This window comes from Pyrus communis, chromosome 12 (assembly GCF_963583255.1).
Source record: "Pyrus communis chromosome 12, drPyrComm1.1, whole genome shotgun sequence".
In the NCBI taxonomy this organism is placed as follows: Eukaryota; Viridiplantae; Streptophyta; class Magnoliopsida; order Rosales; family Rosaceae; genus Pyrus; species Pyrus communis.
The window spans coordinates 20,317,772-20,333,483 of NC_084814.1; the positions used below are offsets into that span (position 1 = coordinate 20,317,772).

Consider the following 15,712-nt stretch of genomic DNA (forward strand, 5'->3'; position numbering starts at 1 on the left):
TGAAGCTTTTTTCGTAGAGTCATGATCTTATCCCAAGAAATGCTTTCCTTTTTGTGTTGGATCGGAGACATGGGTAGTGGGTGTTTGGTTTCATGAACAAAAGTTTAAGAGGTTGAATCCAAGTGGATGCACAGCAATAATGTCTTGTTGCCGCTGAATTACTTGCCCCTTTTTGTTCTGATTCATTTGCCATTTGCCTTTCTATATCGACATCAAGTTCTGAAACTTGACGCTTTTTACGTCAGATTTGACCATACCCTAGCCCGATCGATCTTTCCCTGTCTTCACTTCACTTGGGTTTCAAATTTCAATATACATATTCTAATCCATGTAAAATAAAAAATCTTGGAGTTAGGGTTTTCTTACGACTACATTTTTCAATCAACGGTGAGATATTCGAACTTAAAAATCTCTTCAAACATTTAGAAAGAGATGTACAATATTCAAACTAAGGTTGTTAGTTTTGTGGTTTTGCTTGCGATTTAAGAATATCATCGGATAATGTGCCTGCCTTATTGCACCCAAATCAACTTAAACAATATAGCATAAAATATCGTTTTCTGGCATAAAGAAATCATAGTTAGGTTAAAAAAGTAGTTTTTATAATTTGTCATACTAATTCTAATTTCTACCCAAGTCCAACAGGCTAATTTGTTGTATATGTTCAGATACTGCGAAGTCCATAACTGCAAAGGCTCAGAAACTGATAAAAGAGGATACTTTTTCTTTGCTCTGAATTCTATGCAATCTTGGCCAATCTTACGTATGATGGTTCAGTCAGTCAAATGCAATTAGCTTAATTAAAATCCTAATCCTAATTATTCTCTTTAATTAAGAGAATGGTTGATGAACTGAGTCAATTTTTTTGCAGTCTGCTCCAAGTCCACATGCTCGATATGGAAGCCTAAAAAGTCTGGTTTTGTTTATGTTCCTTGGCATTCATAGAAGCATAATTTTTGGGTCCAGATTCCAAATTATTTCATATTAATATATATGCTGTATTTTTGCTGAAATTATCTTGTAGCCTCCAGATAATTAAACATTTTTCAATCAAGTTCCCCAGTCAATTAATGCATAAATTGTTCAGATAGAATTATGCAGCATATAAAATGGGGCTTTAATTAAACTTCTTCCAATTAGGTTTGTGTGATCAAAGTTTTGCCGTATTTTCTCTCCGGTGTACATCTTCAGAGATACTCGAGGGTGCAAACTAGAATGGGAGAATTTGTCCTAGTACAAAAACAAAAATGCGCTTCAAGCTTGACCCAGTTTGGTTCGTGTAAATAAAATTTTGCTTTCTTTCCTCTCTGGTGCATACCATATTCAGGATCGCTAGAGGATGCGAAGTAAGAGGTGAGGATTAGTCCTCGTATCAAAAGAAAATTTTCCTTCAACCTTATCCAGTTGGAATACAAATTAAACATTTAGAACACACATGCATAGGCTGGTTCAACTCTAAATTTTACAAATTAAACATAACACCTTCATCACAAAAACTGAACATAGTTCAAATCTCATCATGTTACACTTTTATTGTATTCATCAATTTGTAATTATTTTCCTTGTGTTTTCTCCAAAGAAACATTCCACAAAATCCAATACTCAATCAGGAAAGAAATACACAAAAATCTTCTTCTCTTGATCTCTCGTCTTGAATCCGCGAACCAAACGGACCCTTTCTTTTTTACGGCCTAAACCTTTGCCGGCACGACTGGCAAGTGATCTCCATGCACGTAGAGTCCATCTGAAGCATTGCCTTCTCCTTCATTCTCTCAGCCTTCTCCACTTCCTCTCTCGCTCTCTCCCACACGTTCCGGGCACGCGCAAACTCCGACTGAGCCAACTCCATCTCTCTCCTCGTCAGCTCCCTCACTCGCTCCGCGTAGGCCTTCTCCATTGCCGCCAGTCTGATTTGCTCCGCCGCCTGCCATTTCAAAGACTCCACGCGGCCGGCTGCCTTGGGATTCAAGGCATCAAACTCGGAAGTGTTTGGATTTGCGAAGACGTAATGATCCGAGGAAGAAGGTTTGGCTGGCCTTACACTGATTGATAATTGTAGGTCAAGCTGGGAATTATTAGGCCCTTCCTGCACCGCTGACTTTGATCGATGATATCTTACTGAAGAACCCGACGGCCGAGATGTCATAAAGTGAGGAGACGGGAGGAGCTGCAACTCCTTTTGATCATCTCCATCCATTGGAGATAAAAAAGAAGCAAATGAAAGGTTTTGAGTAGAGATATGACTGATGCAAAATAGCTTGTGCGATATTCCAAAACTTGTGTGCCCTATATATACACGCAACTCAAGCAAACCCAAATTACCATCATGCCCATGTTTAATGTTAATTTGTGGATTATTCAAAGGGATAATGGAACTTAATCTAGAAAGTCAAAAATACTAATCAAGAGAGTCGCCTATTTATTGTCAAACAGTCTCACATGTTATATTATTTCAAAATTAATTATTTAAAAGAGAAGTCAAGGAGATTAATCAATCAAAGAATAAAAAAAGGCATAACGGGTGATGAAGATAGATAACGAGGATATTTAACATATAATTTGAGAAATCTTCCCTTGTCAAACTGTCTCACATGTTATATTATAATATCCGCCTTAGACATTTATAACCTTCATTTGCATATAGTTTGATAAATGTTTTATGGTCAAACAGTCTTTACATATATCCAAGAAATGTTTACTGGTCAATCCATCTTTTTGTCAAACTCATCTCATTACTGCTTGCTGGGAGTTATTGCGGAGGAATTGAATTAGCTCACTTTCACATGTTTATCGTGAAAATGATAAGGTGGCTAATGATAGAATTAGGCCCTGAGTTTGACATTGGTCTTTATGAAATTTATGTGCCTCCTCCTCTTGTGGATACATTGATCTTTGAGGATGCAGTTGGGTTTCCTCAAACCCGTTTTGTCAATAGTAGTTGTTTTTCTTCGGTCTTTTGACCCCCAATTTACTAAAAAAATATATATGGGGTAAGAAAACGTTACTCACATGAGTTTTAAACGTCCTATTCTTAAGTAGAAGGGTATATTGGTGAATTTACACAATTTTAGAAAGATTTGAACAACGTGAATCCCAATGTCCGTTATAGAAGACCCAAACCCTATGAAAAAACTAACGGATAACGTAATTGGGGTATGATTTGCCTTTTTTATGTGTTCATGTGGACTTATATGGAGTGGTTTTTCCTTTTTCCCCCTTTATTCTTAATATTTAATCTCTTTGACTTTTCTTTTTGGGAGAGATGAGTAGTCGAGATCCTCTTTGAATTTCTGTGTTTGAAGTATGAGAATTTAGAGATTTGGACTACTGAAGAGAAAAAAAGAAAGACTTGGATTCTTAATCCGTACGCGATGAACACGCAAAATGCATTAATAAAAACAACGCAATTTAAAATGAATAATCTGAATTTCTAAATTCGTTGTTTCTAGATACAAAAATCCGAAAAGGATTGCAATTCAAGGACGAGGAGGAAAGGGCGTGTAATAATTACAATCTCACGTGCGTTTCGGTTTTGAGATGGGCTTTTTTTTCTCCTCATAATTTTTTAAAATTTGTTTTTTTGGACGTGGATTTATAAGCTTTATTGGTAGGCCCAAGGTTGTCGGCCCTCTTGTTCCAAAAAAGCGACCCACTTTCTATCTCGGCAGCTCACGCTTCGGGCAGATTGGCACGTGGGGATGGGCTCACCCTCAAAGTGTGAACTGTGAGATGAGGACCATGATTGGGTCTCTGATCCTGCCACTTGAACCGTTGGATCACCGGGTCCCCCCTAACAGACCTCCCTTACTGTGACATCGTGTGATTGGGAGGTTCACCGAAAAAATGGTGGGTACGCAGTTGAACGCACAACTTTGCTTGAGTTTAGTACTTCTTTGGATTTGACGTATGTACTTTATAACGTGCGGTTGGTAACTTTAATAACACGTTAATAACAAAACGTTTGGTATATTATCAATTCATCAAATGAAATTTGCTGTTTAATAAAAGAGGAACATTGTGCGCATCAAATTCTTTTAACTTGCTGGCCGATACAATTTTTGAGTTCGGCATGTTTATTTACTTGAAACGATATAAATTGTAAATTAAAAAGGAGAAAAAAGGAATGAATATGCTATCAACTAATCATAGGTGATTTGATTCTTGATTTTTCAAGTATTGCATTACAAATTTAAATGTGAAAACTCAAGTTTTTTTTTATATTTGATATGCACTAACACAAGAAACGTGTGAAATTGGAATAATTTCAATACTCATGTCTTAATACGCATGGAGGTAAAAAATTATAGTTATTGTAGTAAACATGTAGGATTCAACTGTGTCGGTTATTTACCTAGATTCCATGATGTTTAGATTCTTATTTTGCTTCTTATGACATATCTACTTAGAAAGACAAAAATTATGAGTCGGAAAATGAATGATCGGCTATGTGATCAATGAACCCTATAAACTTGATTTGATCTTTTTTTTTTTTTTTTTGAAGTTTCAGATTACGAATTTAAATGTGAAACTTGCATATTATTCATGGATGAAAAGTTTAGAATTAAAATTAAATTAAACATTCATATTTTAATGAACTCTTAAAGGTCATGAATCATGATAATTTTAGATCACATTCCGTATAGACAAACATGTGACATGATGCAGTAGAAAAAGGAATGCTGCAAACAAAAAGGCAAAAAGGAATGTTGACAGTGGGATTTGAACCCACGCCCTTTCGGACCAGAACCTTAATCTGGCGCCTTAGACCAACTCGGCCATATCAACTTGGTGATATTACATGTGAAAGATACATATATGACAGTAATATTACTGGCACATCATCGCAAAACGGGAGATTTTTCACTGTGCCCGGAATACCACATATCATTATATAATTAGAGGGACACTTAGAAAAAAATTTTCTTCCAATTGCATAATGACATGTGGTGTTCTATGCACATTAAAAAATCTCTTGAAGAACATGACGATACGTTTATTTATTTATTTTTTTTAAAGGAGGATCAAAAGTTAAAAAACAGCCTCTTATGATGAATAAAAAAAGTGACGACATTTACACAACATACATGATGATACGTCTATAGTGTGTTCAAAGTTCATTGAAACTAATAAATTCAATTTAATCAACCATTTTATTGCACACGAGGATTTGATCTTGCCACGCTTCAATTTTTATTTTATTCAATGAGGTACCAAATTCAATTCTCATGAACAATAATTGTCGATTGGAAATTAAAAAACTAAAAACTAATTATATGTGTATCAACGTGTGATTGAAATGCAAGTGAAATCGGATCATGGACGTGACAAGTCCCACCAATAACTTAGGTTGTTGGTATTCATTTGTCACTAAGATGCCACCATAAAAATCAAGTGGAAAGTTTTCTTTAAGAGTAATGCTAAGGAGACTAAGGGATGTGTATTTAATTGGAATTTTGAGGGATTTTAATTCTTTTAATGAATATAGGGTGTATTCAATTAGGATTTTAAGGGATTTTAATTCTTTTAATGAATCTAGGGGTATTCAATCAGGATTTTAAATGATTCTTTGAAATTCAATGTGTATTCAATCAGGATTTTAAGATAGTTTATTAAAATTCTTAGAAATCCGGGTGTATTCAATTAGAATTTTAAAGAAGTTTATAACATTCTAGGTGTATTCAATTAGAATTTGGAAAAATTGAGGATTTAGAGAGATTTTGTAGTGTATTTTAAGCATCCACAAATCTCACATCTCCCCATGAGATTTCGAGGGAATTAAATTAAAATTTTATATGGAATTTCTACAAATCAGTTAAACTCCATAAAAATCTATGAATTTATAAATCCATGAAAATCTCTCAAATTCCCAATTGAATACACCCCCTAAATTTATATATTAAAGGGGGTGTATTCAATTGAGAATTTGAGAGATTTTAATGAATTTATAAATACATGGATTTTTTACGGAGTTTAACTGATTTGTAGAGATTCTATGTAAAATTTTGATTCAAATCCCTCGAAATCTCATGGGAAGAGGTGAGATTTGTGGATGCTTAAAATACACTACAAATCTCTCCAATTCCCTCTAATTCCTCAACTTTTCCAAATTCTCTAAATTTTAATTCTAATTGAATATACCTGGAATGTTATAAACTTCTTTAAAATTATAATTGAATACATCCGGATTTCTAATGATTTTAATAAACTATCTTAAAATCTTGATTGAATACACATTGAATTTCAAAGAATCACTTAAAATCCTGATTGAATACACCTAGATTCATTAAAAGAATTAAAATCCCTCAAAATCTCAATTGAATACACCCATTCTAAATTTGCAAACTAAATGATGTGTCACCAATAGAAAATAAGCACGTTTATCAACATTTAAGTAATAATCCAATCATCAACTTTCATGTCATTTAGTTTACAAAATTTAGTCTATAAATTTAGTCTTCTAATCATTATTCTTTCTTTAAAAGGGAAAGTGGTAGGTTTTGGGGTGGGCAAGGTGCATGTGGAAGTTTGGGAATTGGAGAGGGCTTTTCTAAGGGTATGTGCCGCTAATCTATGGGTATCATCCTTTTCTATCTGCCCAAATTAACCCACCTCATTTGGGGGTAGTGATGGAGCTCACTCAAACTTTAGGACAATGATTAATTTATCATGCCCTCCAACTAAGACCTTCATCAATTTTTCTTCTTTTGGGTCCCCAACCCCACCCCACCCCAATCCCTACACCTCTATCACGTATTTCAACCCTAAAGTATTCCTAGGGAGATAATGCCTAGGAGGACAATCCTATGGTAAGTCAAGTGTGGGACAGTGGGAGTGTCCCCTTCGAAATGTCGGTAAATTTGGAGGACCTACACCTTATGACTATTGAGTAGTAACAACAATGACGGCCAGAGATTCGTAGTTTAAAATGATTAAGAATATTTATTTTTTAATATGCTTAAATTATCAGTTTGATAATCTATCGTATGCATGTACACAATCAGTTTGAGCTAGAATATTCTATTTTTGTCTCTATATTAGATATCTTAAGTTCGAATCTCACACTGTTTGAGTATTGTACTATCTTAAATTTCATCTTCTCCAAAAATAAAATGAACCGTACCCAATTTTGAATTTCATCTTCTCCATTAATTTTAAGAGTTTGCCCAAATAACATTGAGATCATACCTAAAGTATTATACTTGGAATCCATTCTAACAATCTTCGGGAAATGACCATCGCACACAAACAACCACTACTAAGAAAACCACTTATCGTGATGCCTGAAAAACGTCATGAAAAGTTGAAAACCATTCCATTGCGTTTTTAAACATCACAAGATGTGCCATTATTTAAGGAGTCATTGAAAAAAAAAAATCGAGGCCGAAAAGATTTGCTCCATGGCACTTATGGAAATTATGAATATATGTGCTTAGAGCATCTTTAAGGGAGGTAGTATTTAGGTAACAAAGTTAGATTTGCTATGCCCCGTAAGAAAAATACATCTCAAACGAAGGTAGCAACCTAATTAGCAATTTAAAAATTTAGCATTGTATATTTACAGTGTCAGTTGCTACTTCTTCAAGCTAGTAAATTGTGTCCTTTAATATAAGAATTTTGAAAATAAACTTGGGGCCCAACCTAAAGAAAGACTATTGGATTGGGCTTACATATTACTCCACAAGTTGTAGATTATTGCACAAAGATTCTATATGGGCTTAGCCCACCTAAAGAAAGACTATTGGATTGGGCTACATATTTCTAAACAAACCACAAAACTTTCTCAACCGCATTTTGCCGCGCGTTTCGGTTTCTTCACCCCAGTTCTCTACCTAATTTTCCCGCTATTTCTTCGACCACCATAGCTCGAAGCTGGAATTCTTCTCGGGAAAGTGACAGTGCCGCCGAAGTTTCGCCCTTTCGAACTCGATGAACTGCCGCGAGCTCGCTCTGGTCTCCACGGCAGCCGTTTTCGGTGCCCTGGCCTCTGCGCTCACTTGCCGCTTCTTCTTTTCAAACCCTAAGAGGCAGTCCGCCAAACTCGATTTGTCCAAAAACGGCGTCGTTTCAGGAAACGCCCTTCTCAGAGCCGTTTTGACCCTTCAAAGCGCCAAGGGTTAGTGTCGAAAATTCCAAGTTTTGTTTTTGGTCAGGCTGTTGTGTTGAAGTAACAAATGTATGCCTAATTAGTGGCAAAATGTTACGAAAATGGTTAATTTTCAGTCATATTATTTTTGGCTTTTTAAATTTAAATTTTTTTTTTTTTGTTTTGATTGCAGATATTTGTCATGGGATGATTATTTCATGGCAATTGCATTTTTATCAGCGGAAAGATCCAAAAACTCTAACAAGCAGGTCATTGTTATCTGCTCCATTTCTTGATTCGTGGTCTGCTGTTTACTCTGAACTTGTTCTGAAGTTGGCAACTTGGCATCTATTATCTGTCTTCTTTCTACTGCACTAGTGAAATTTATCTTTCCACCGTTATCACGCATATGATCATATCTAACGGCTGTGCTTCATTGTATACTGATTTATCCTTTACCCCTACTAATAATTTTTATTTTCTTTCAAATCTCTGGTTATTGCTCTTGGTATTTCTGATTTTGTTTTGAAGTTATGTTGCTTCTGCTGCTGGACAGGTTACTTCTAATTACACTTCCCCTTTCCCATTTACCATGAACATATCATCTCCATCTGCTGAACTGAAATGTTGTCATCGACCAACTTGACGAAATGATCATCCCTGAGGGACTTTTACGTGGATATGTTTCGGTATAAACTCGTAAAATGTGCTCAAGTTTAAATGATGGTCGACGATATTCACTTCTTTTCTCTTTTGTGGTTCTTTTGTTTTGTTGCCCTCTGCGACTGAAAGTACTGTGTGAATGCTTGTTCTCTATTTCTTTGCAGAGGCTTTATGTGACCATGTTCCCCTGCAATGAGTGTGCCAAGATAATCATTCAGGTTTTTCCTATGCTTTTTTTGTGCTTGTAATATACGGTATACAAATTTGAAACTACCATGCTTATGTTCTTCCCACCTCCTGCCTTCCCACCTCCTGCCTTCCCTCCCTTCGTAGTCCCTCCCAACCCGCCAAAACTCTAGTAATGAGCATCACTTAAACTGCATTTTGCACGTCCAATCTGGTACGTTGCCAGTGTCTAACAGTTTCTTTTTCCTGCCAATTTCTTCTTACTTGCAGTCAGGAGTCGCTGAAGTTGTATATTTTGTGGAAAAGAGGTTAAACAATCCAGATGTCTCCTACATTGCTTCCCACATACTACTATCGTTGGCTGGCGTGAAAGTAAGTCTCATTCATTTCTTGAACTGTTCTATCAAATTCATTTTGATTTAGCATATGCTGTTAACAATTAGAACCGTACGCTTTTAATCTATTGAGCTTCGCGTTTCCTTGTTTCGATGAGCGGTCCCTAATAGTTTTGCTAATTTGGCCTTTATAATGCTAATGCGTCTATGAGATTGCTTGCGTGAACCTCCAAAGAGTTATCCAATTGTGTGAACCTACACATCCTTTTTACTTAATACAGGTGCCGAAAACTTAACTGATATCTGTGTTGTTGCGTCTCAAATTGCAGGTCAGGAAACATCAACCGTACAATAAACTGGTAAACGGATCTTCATGCTCGCGGTAACACCTTTTCGCCTCGCTTCTGTACGCATCCGTTTTTTGGTTGTCTCTTGAATCATGAATCACTTGTAGGTACAATGTTTATGTTCAATTCTGCACTCTGCTCTGCTAGCAACCCATTGTGATCTTCTTGTGGAAGTGACTTTTCATCTTCCGATTTCAATATTTCTGCGGGAAGTTTGGAATATATGAAAACATGTATCGAAACACCATTTATGTTGGTTTTAGGAGGAGATAGAAGGGAATAAGGGTTTTTAATTGTCCCTTACAATTAATGGAAAAATGGACGGAAAATAACATAGGTGGTAGATTCCAACAGTTAAGATAACACATGTGGTAAGAAATAAAAGTTGCAAGTTTAGGTGGTATTATCGCACATGCTTACAAGTTCAGATGGTACATGGACGGAAAGTAATGTAGAAATTGGGATCCTAATTCCTAAATCCCTCTGTGGGTGGCTGGCCTACGATGAAAACGAAATTGAAAAAACAAAAGCTTAATTTTGTCAATTAAACTGAAGATAAAATTATGATTCCTGGTAAGAATGGTTAATTTTGTTAAATCATTTTGAACACCTTTGACATTTGATCCATTGCAAGGGTTGGCCAGTAAATGATGGGTGAAAATCAGTAGTTCATAACAAAAATTATAGATGATAAAGTAACATAAGGTGCGTGAGAAAATAAGGAGATAATCATTTTGTTTTAGTTTTTTAGGTTTTTGTTTCCACATTTTTTAAAACTAATCAAAATAGTTTCAAATTTTGGCCTTGAATTCCACTTTTTGGTTTTTAAGTTTTTTTTTTTTTTTTAAAAAAAAACTGAAAGTAATTATAGAACAAATTTCAGTTAAAAAAATACTAAATTGAAAATCATTACTAAAAAATGAAAACGAAATGGTTATCAAACAACCATTTTAACATAATTGTTGGTAACACGTTTACTTAATAGAAATAGAATGAGGAAGGAACGAGAGAACTTAAAAATAGGAAAAGTAAGCAAAAGAAATTGAATTAACTAGCACCCTAGTTGACCGATTTCTAATATTTAGATATTTGATTACGGATTTTAAGAAAAATCAACAATTTTCTGATTCCTTACGTCTTAACATGGAAAAGTTTAAAAATAAACTAATACCCATTCATATATTTTAGTAGACATAAGAAACTCAGAAATCAAAAAGAAGAAAAAAGAAACACGACAGCATTAAATAGTACAACATAAATAAATAGAAAACAATCACAAGTAAATGATTTTATTTCTAGAAAGCTTTTAAGGGAAGAGATCCTCAATATTTTTTTTTATGTATAAAAATGGGGATTAGTTGTGGAGTCCATATGACATCGAATTTTAACGATTCGCTTAAGTTGACCTACTTTGGTTGAGCTGCCCGTAGAATACTTTAACAGGAATGGGCACGAAGCTATCTAAGAAAGGGCTTGTTCGGAACTTATATTTATCTCCCAATACTTACGAACAAGAAGGTCGGGAGTGAAAGCCTTTAGTCGGCCTATGCAGATTACTCTTTTTTCCAGGAACACGAAGAACTAGCTCTCAACAACAGCCGGAGGCGAGGTGTTTCTATCTGTAGTTGACCTACCCCTTTCTGACCTAAGGCTTTATTTTTCAAGTTGCATGGATAATCCTTGCAAAATATTAGCCAAATCGGAAATGTTTAAGATATCTAACTTGGTTCAAAAAAATTAACGAATACTTAGCTATATAAGAAACAATAAAATTCTATCTTGATAATTAAATAGGCAAATGATTTTGGATTGAATTGAATTTTTGCAAGGATGATCTATGAATCAAGACTTACAAACTAAACGGTTCGAATCCTTGAAATTTGTTGTGTAGTAGGTTCCACACCTAGTCTCTATTTTTTAGAAAAAAAATGAGAATCTTTTTGCACGAAGAGCCTGTTACTTATGATACCCTATATATGCACACGTATTGATTCCTCCCATGCCAATTTTAGGTTAACGCTTTTTAGGATAAGTTAACAACAGTCAACAAAATCTAATAAATCATATTGCCTTTAATTATTTAAAAACACACTAATTACAGCATAAAATAAAATAACTCCATAGGCATTGCAATTTGCATGCATGTTTTTGTGGGGTTTGTAAATGTAAGTACGAATTTCCCCCACACCCAACTAACTTGACAGATTATTAACAAGTCCAACATAAAATGCTAATTGCCCTTTCTGCATACTGTACAATGTACATATATGTAATTTAACCCATAATAACAAAAACAAAAAACAAAAAAGGCATCGAAATTAATTAAATTTTTTTCTTTTTTATATTTCCATTAAATATATCAATTTATTATCCAACTGCCACATTCTCACCTTCCCCACCCTCCACCAGTCCCCCCAACTCCTCCTCCGCCTCACCGTCAACCGCCAGCCACCGTTCCATTGGCTTACACTTCACATTGTGTCTCAGCTTCCAGTCCAGCGCTTGGCACCCACGCGAGCAATAATTCACCGTCCCGCAAACCGAGCACCTCCTAAACTCGTGCGGCCTCGTCTCCGGCCGCCCGCACCCCATGTGAGAGCACAGCCTCATACCCTGCCCCGCCATCCACCGACTCGACCCGTACCACTCCCTCATGAACCGGTTTACGGGGTGGAACTCCTGGACGGGGACGTTGCATCCGTAGTCGCTCAGCAGAGGGCAGCAGACCAGCCCTGTCAAGCACGCGTAGAAGTGCTGGTAGTGGTGGGACCGCCACGCCGCGGAAGAACGTAGAACGGACGCGAGCTCCCGCGCGTTGGCCTGGACCAGCAATCGGCGTCCCTCGGCGACGTTTTGCTTGACTCCGTAACCGTCCTGGAGGCAATGGCCGAGCTCGCGGAGTGCGTCGACGAGGCCGAGCGAAGCGGCTCGCGCGCAAAATGCCACGCCGGCTCTTAAGTCCTTCCCTTTCTTCGAACAGCCGCTGCCGTTGAACTGAATCACCGCTAGCGAGTACAGCGCCGGCGCGTGGGATCTCATGGCGGCTTTTGCCATGAGCGAGGCTCCGCTTGCTCGGTTTTGTAAACAGTAAAATTGGATCTGTAGCAACAAAAGCGTAAAGTTATTTTTAAAAATTACAAAAAAAAATCAAATAAAAATAGATAAATTTAAGTGTCTGACCATTCCGAGAGTGTAGGAGGCTTCAACGTTACCGGCGCTGACGCACTGTTTGAGAAACCGGTGAGCCGAATCGGACCAGTTTTTGGCCCGGATTGCGAATGCTTTTGGACCGGCTTTTGATAACACCAGGGAGTAGAGTCCTAACCGGTTCAATCTCTTACACCTAAAATTTATATAATTTTCCAAAAATAAAAAATTAACACCTTCATCTAAACCAAGAGAAAAAAAGAAAAGAAATCCGAGTTCTCACAGTGCTTACGTGATGAGGACGCTGATGAGATCGGACGGCGAGGAAGCGGAGGAGCTGAGCTTGCAGAGGATGAATACGACGAGATCGTCGGGCAAGCCGTCGAAGAAATCCGACTTCGCGGCGGTGGTCGATCTCCGGGAGCTTCTGAGCCTTTTTATTTGCGGCGTCGCCGCCTCCATGTTTAGCTTTCTTCTTCTTCTTCTTCTGCAGAACCTTCACATAATCCAAGCGCTCTCTCTCTCTCTCTCTCTCTCTCTCTCTCTCTCTCTCTCTCTCTCTCTCTCTCTCTCTCTCTCTCTGCGTATGGTTGGATGTTTGTGTGTTGTGTGAGTGTGGACATGAAGGGCGAGCACGATGGCGTCGGGAGGGACTTATATACAGCAAAAGACAAGCCAATGCGTGGGGCCCGCGAGATTGATTTGAAGAGAATCAGTTATTAATTGATTGAGAGTTAAATAATGATATTAATTAATTAAATTAACTTTTAATTCTTGATTACGTTTTTTGTTTGATTTAATTTAATTTTAAGTGGGAAATGCTCTCCGGCTCTAGTGGTTTGGGGCGAGACGAAAGGACTGGTCAAAGGACTCACCGTGGATCCCCGATTGAGCTTTAGGCCAGCAGGTGCAGGCCCAGTACGCGCCCGATTGTTCAGCCGAATCACCTTCGAATCCTTTTTTTTTTTTTTTTTTTTTCAATCAATTTATTTATTCATAATTCTCCTTGGAGTTATTGATAATTTCTAAAAACAATAATTGAATAATCTATGATAAAGCTCGGTTGAAGTGTTTTGCAATGGTTGAAAACGGCTTTGACTAAAATTGTTTTGGATTTCGAGAGGATTTCAAGTTTTTTTTTTTGAAAAACTAAAATATCAATTATGTATTTCTTACGTGAAGTACTTCAACTGCTTTTTTTTTTTTTTTTTTAAATTCATTTATATTTTTATTGAAAATTGGTTATAAAATATTTTTACCAAAATCGATTTTAATCATTTTAAAAAAATTGCAAACGAACGTAATTCAACTAAATTATAGAGATGAGAGAGTTGAAAATAACGTAGTAGATTAAATAGAAAAATTCTATTCACCACGACATTCCACCACTTGCTAACAACACCTGTAACATCCCACATCGACCAACGGAGAGGGGGTGATGTGCCTTATATGTACAGGCTCCCCTCTTTATAGCACGAGCCCTTTTGAGAACTCACTGGCTTCGGTTTCTATCGGAACTTCGAAGTTAAGCGAATTTGGGCGAGAGCAATCCTAGGATGGGTGACCTACTGAGAAGTTCTCGTATGAGTTCCCATAAACAAAACCATGGGGCGTAGCCCAAAACAGATAATGTCGTTCTACGGCGGAGCCGATCTAGGATGTGACATCACTTCCATTGGCCTTAAACTTCCATGAAACTTCCATGAGAGATGGAATTGAAAACTTCCTTGGAATTTTCACTATGGTCGTATTCATAATGATGTAGTACATGTTCTTTGTCAAATACCTTACTAGACATAACGTCTAATTAAACTATTAGCCAATCAAAAATCTTTTTTGTAACAAATTTAGGTTTGCAAACATTTTTTCTTTTTGACAAGTGATTTGAAAAGTCCCCTTATATAATATTTAGTTTAATTTAAACATCTAATTAGACTATATATTTGGTTTGGTAGCTATAAACTTTTTTTCTACAATTAATCACTATTTTCCTTGTTTTGGAATTGGGAAGTGATTAGATTCAAACTACAAGGATGGTCAAAATATATAAAACTTGGGCACAATTGAAATTTTATTCATCCAAAATAGGGATCAGATGGTGGCTTTGCTACAACAGTTCATCCTTTCGAGGAGCCGAAAAAACTCACGGAGGTATTTCAGCCTCCCTCTGACCATCATTGGATTTTTAACATCCAATTTAGTTTTATAGTTAAGAAAACAAATCCATTTGTTAAGAAAAAAAAAACAATTCCATTGTTAGGAAAAAAGCAAATCCATGTTTATAGTTGAGTGAAATGTTATTTGTGCGTATTTCATTTTTACTGTAACTAGATAAAGAAAATAATAATAATTTAGGATATGTTTACTTAGTGTGATCATGAGAATGAACAAGTATAGAATAAGTTGTCTGCCTTAGACCATCTCCAATGGAGATGTCAAAAGATAAATGTTAAATGATAATTTGATGGCTGACGTGGCAATGTCAAATTTTATCTTTTTCCAACCGATATATTTTTTCATTATAAATAATATTTGTAGGGCCTATTTTAAAAAGAAATTAATTAAAATAATTTTTAAGATCTATAAGGTCATCTCCAACCAAAGGGTCCAGAGGGTCAGAGGGCCGAAAATAGCCTGAAAACCATCTCCAACCGAGGGCTAGGCCAGAGGGCTGTGGAATCTCGGAGAGCCCCACGGAATCGGAGAGGGCTAGAGGGTTGGAGGGCTGGAGGGCTAGCTGCAAGCAGCCAGCTAGTCAGCCTGGGGCTGGCCAGAAATACTTAGAATCTTGTTAGTTATAACTGACAGGAATTTTTAAAAATAATTTTGAAACCAACAGCTAGCTGGCGCCGGTTACCGTTGGATTCAATTTTTTTTTTTAAGGGTTTTTTGGGCCTTCTTTTCTTCCTATAAATACCTAAACCATTCCTCACAAAATTTTCACCATTCCT

The 15,712-nt window shown here is 36.6% G+C and overlaps 3 protein-coding genes and 1 non-coding gene across 4 annotated transcripts; 1 reads left to right on the top strand and 3 right to left on the bottom strand.

Annotated features, from left to right (window-relative positions):
• Positions 1-1,460: 1,460 nt before the first annotated feature.
• LOC137711612 (zinc finger protein SHOOT GRAVITROPISM 5-like) lies at positions 1,461-2,247 on the bottom strand. Its single transcript, XM_068450868.1, has one exon. It carries the CDS (start codon positions 2,195-2,197, stop codon positions 1,685-1,687), a length of 513 nt encoding a protein of 170 aa, XP_068306969.1. The 5' UTR covers positions 2,198-2,247; the 3' UTR covers positions 1,461-1,684.
• Positions 2,248-4,704: 2,457 nt separating this feature from the next.
• On the bottom strand, positions 4,705-4,785 carry TRNAL-AAG (transfer RNA leucine (anticodon AAG)). The gene has a single exon. It is a non-coding gene; the product is annotated as a tRNA-Leu (tRNA).
• A 3,141-nt stretch (positions 4,786-7,926) lies between these two features.
• On the top strand, positions 7,927-8,994 carry LOC137710137 (uncharacterized). Its single transcript, XM_068449088.1, has 4 exons — positions 7,927-8,113; positions 8,277-8,415; positions 8,615-8,639; positions 8,911-8,994. Exons 1-4 carry the CDS (start codon positions 7,927-7,929, stop codon positions 8,992-8,994), a joined length of 435 nt encoding a protein of 144 aa, XP_068305189.1.
• Positions 8,995-11,666: 2,672 nt separating this feature from the next.
• LOC137711037 (F-box protein At5g50450-like) lies at positions 11,667-13,336 on the bottom strand. Its single transcript, XM_068450233.1, has 3 exons — positions 13,054-13,336; positions 12,795-12,957; positions 11,667-12,713 (listed from the first exon to the last, which is right to left on the bottom strand). Exons 1-3 carry the CDS (start codon positions 13,221-13,223, stop codon positions 11,982-11,984), a joined length of 1,065 nt encoding a protein of 354 aa, XP_068306334.1. The 5' UTR covers positions 13,224-13,336; the 3' UTR covers positions 11,667-11,981.
• Positions 13,337-15,712: the final 2,376 nt, after the last annotated feature.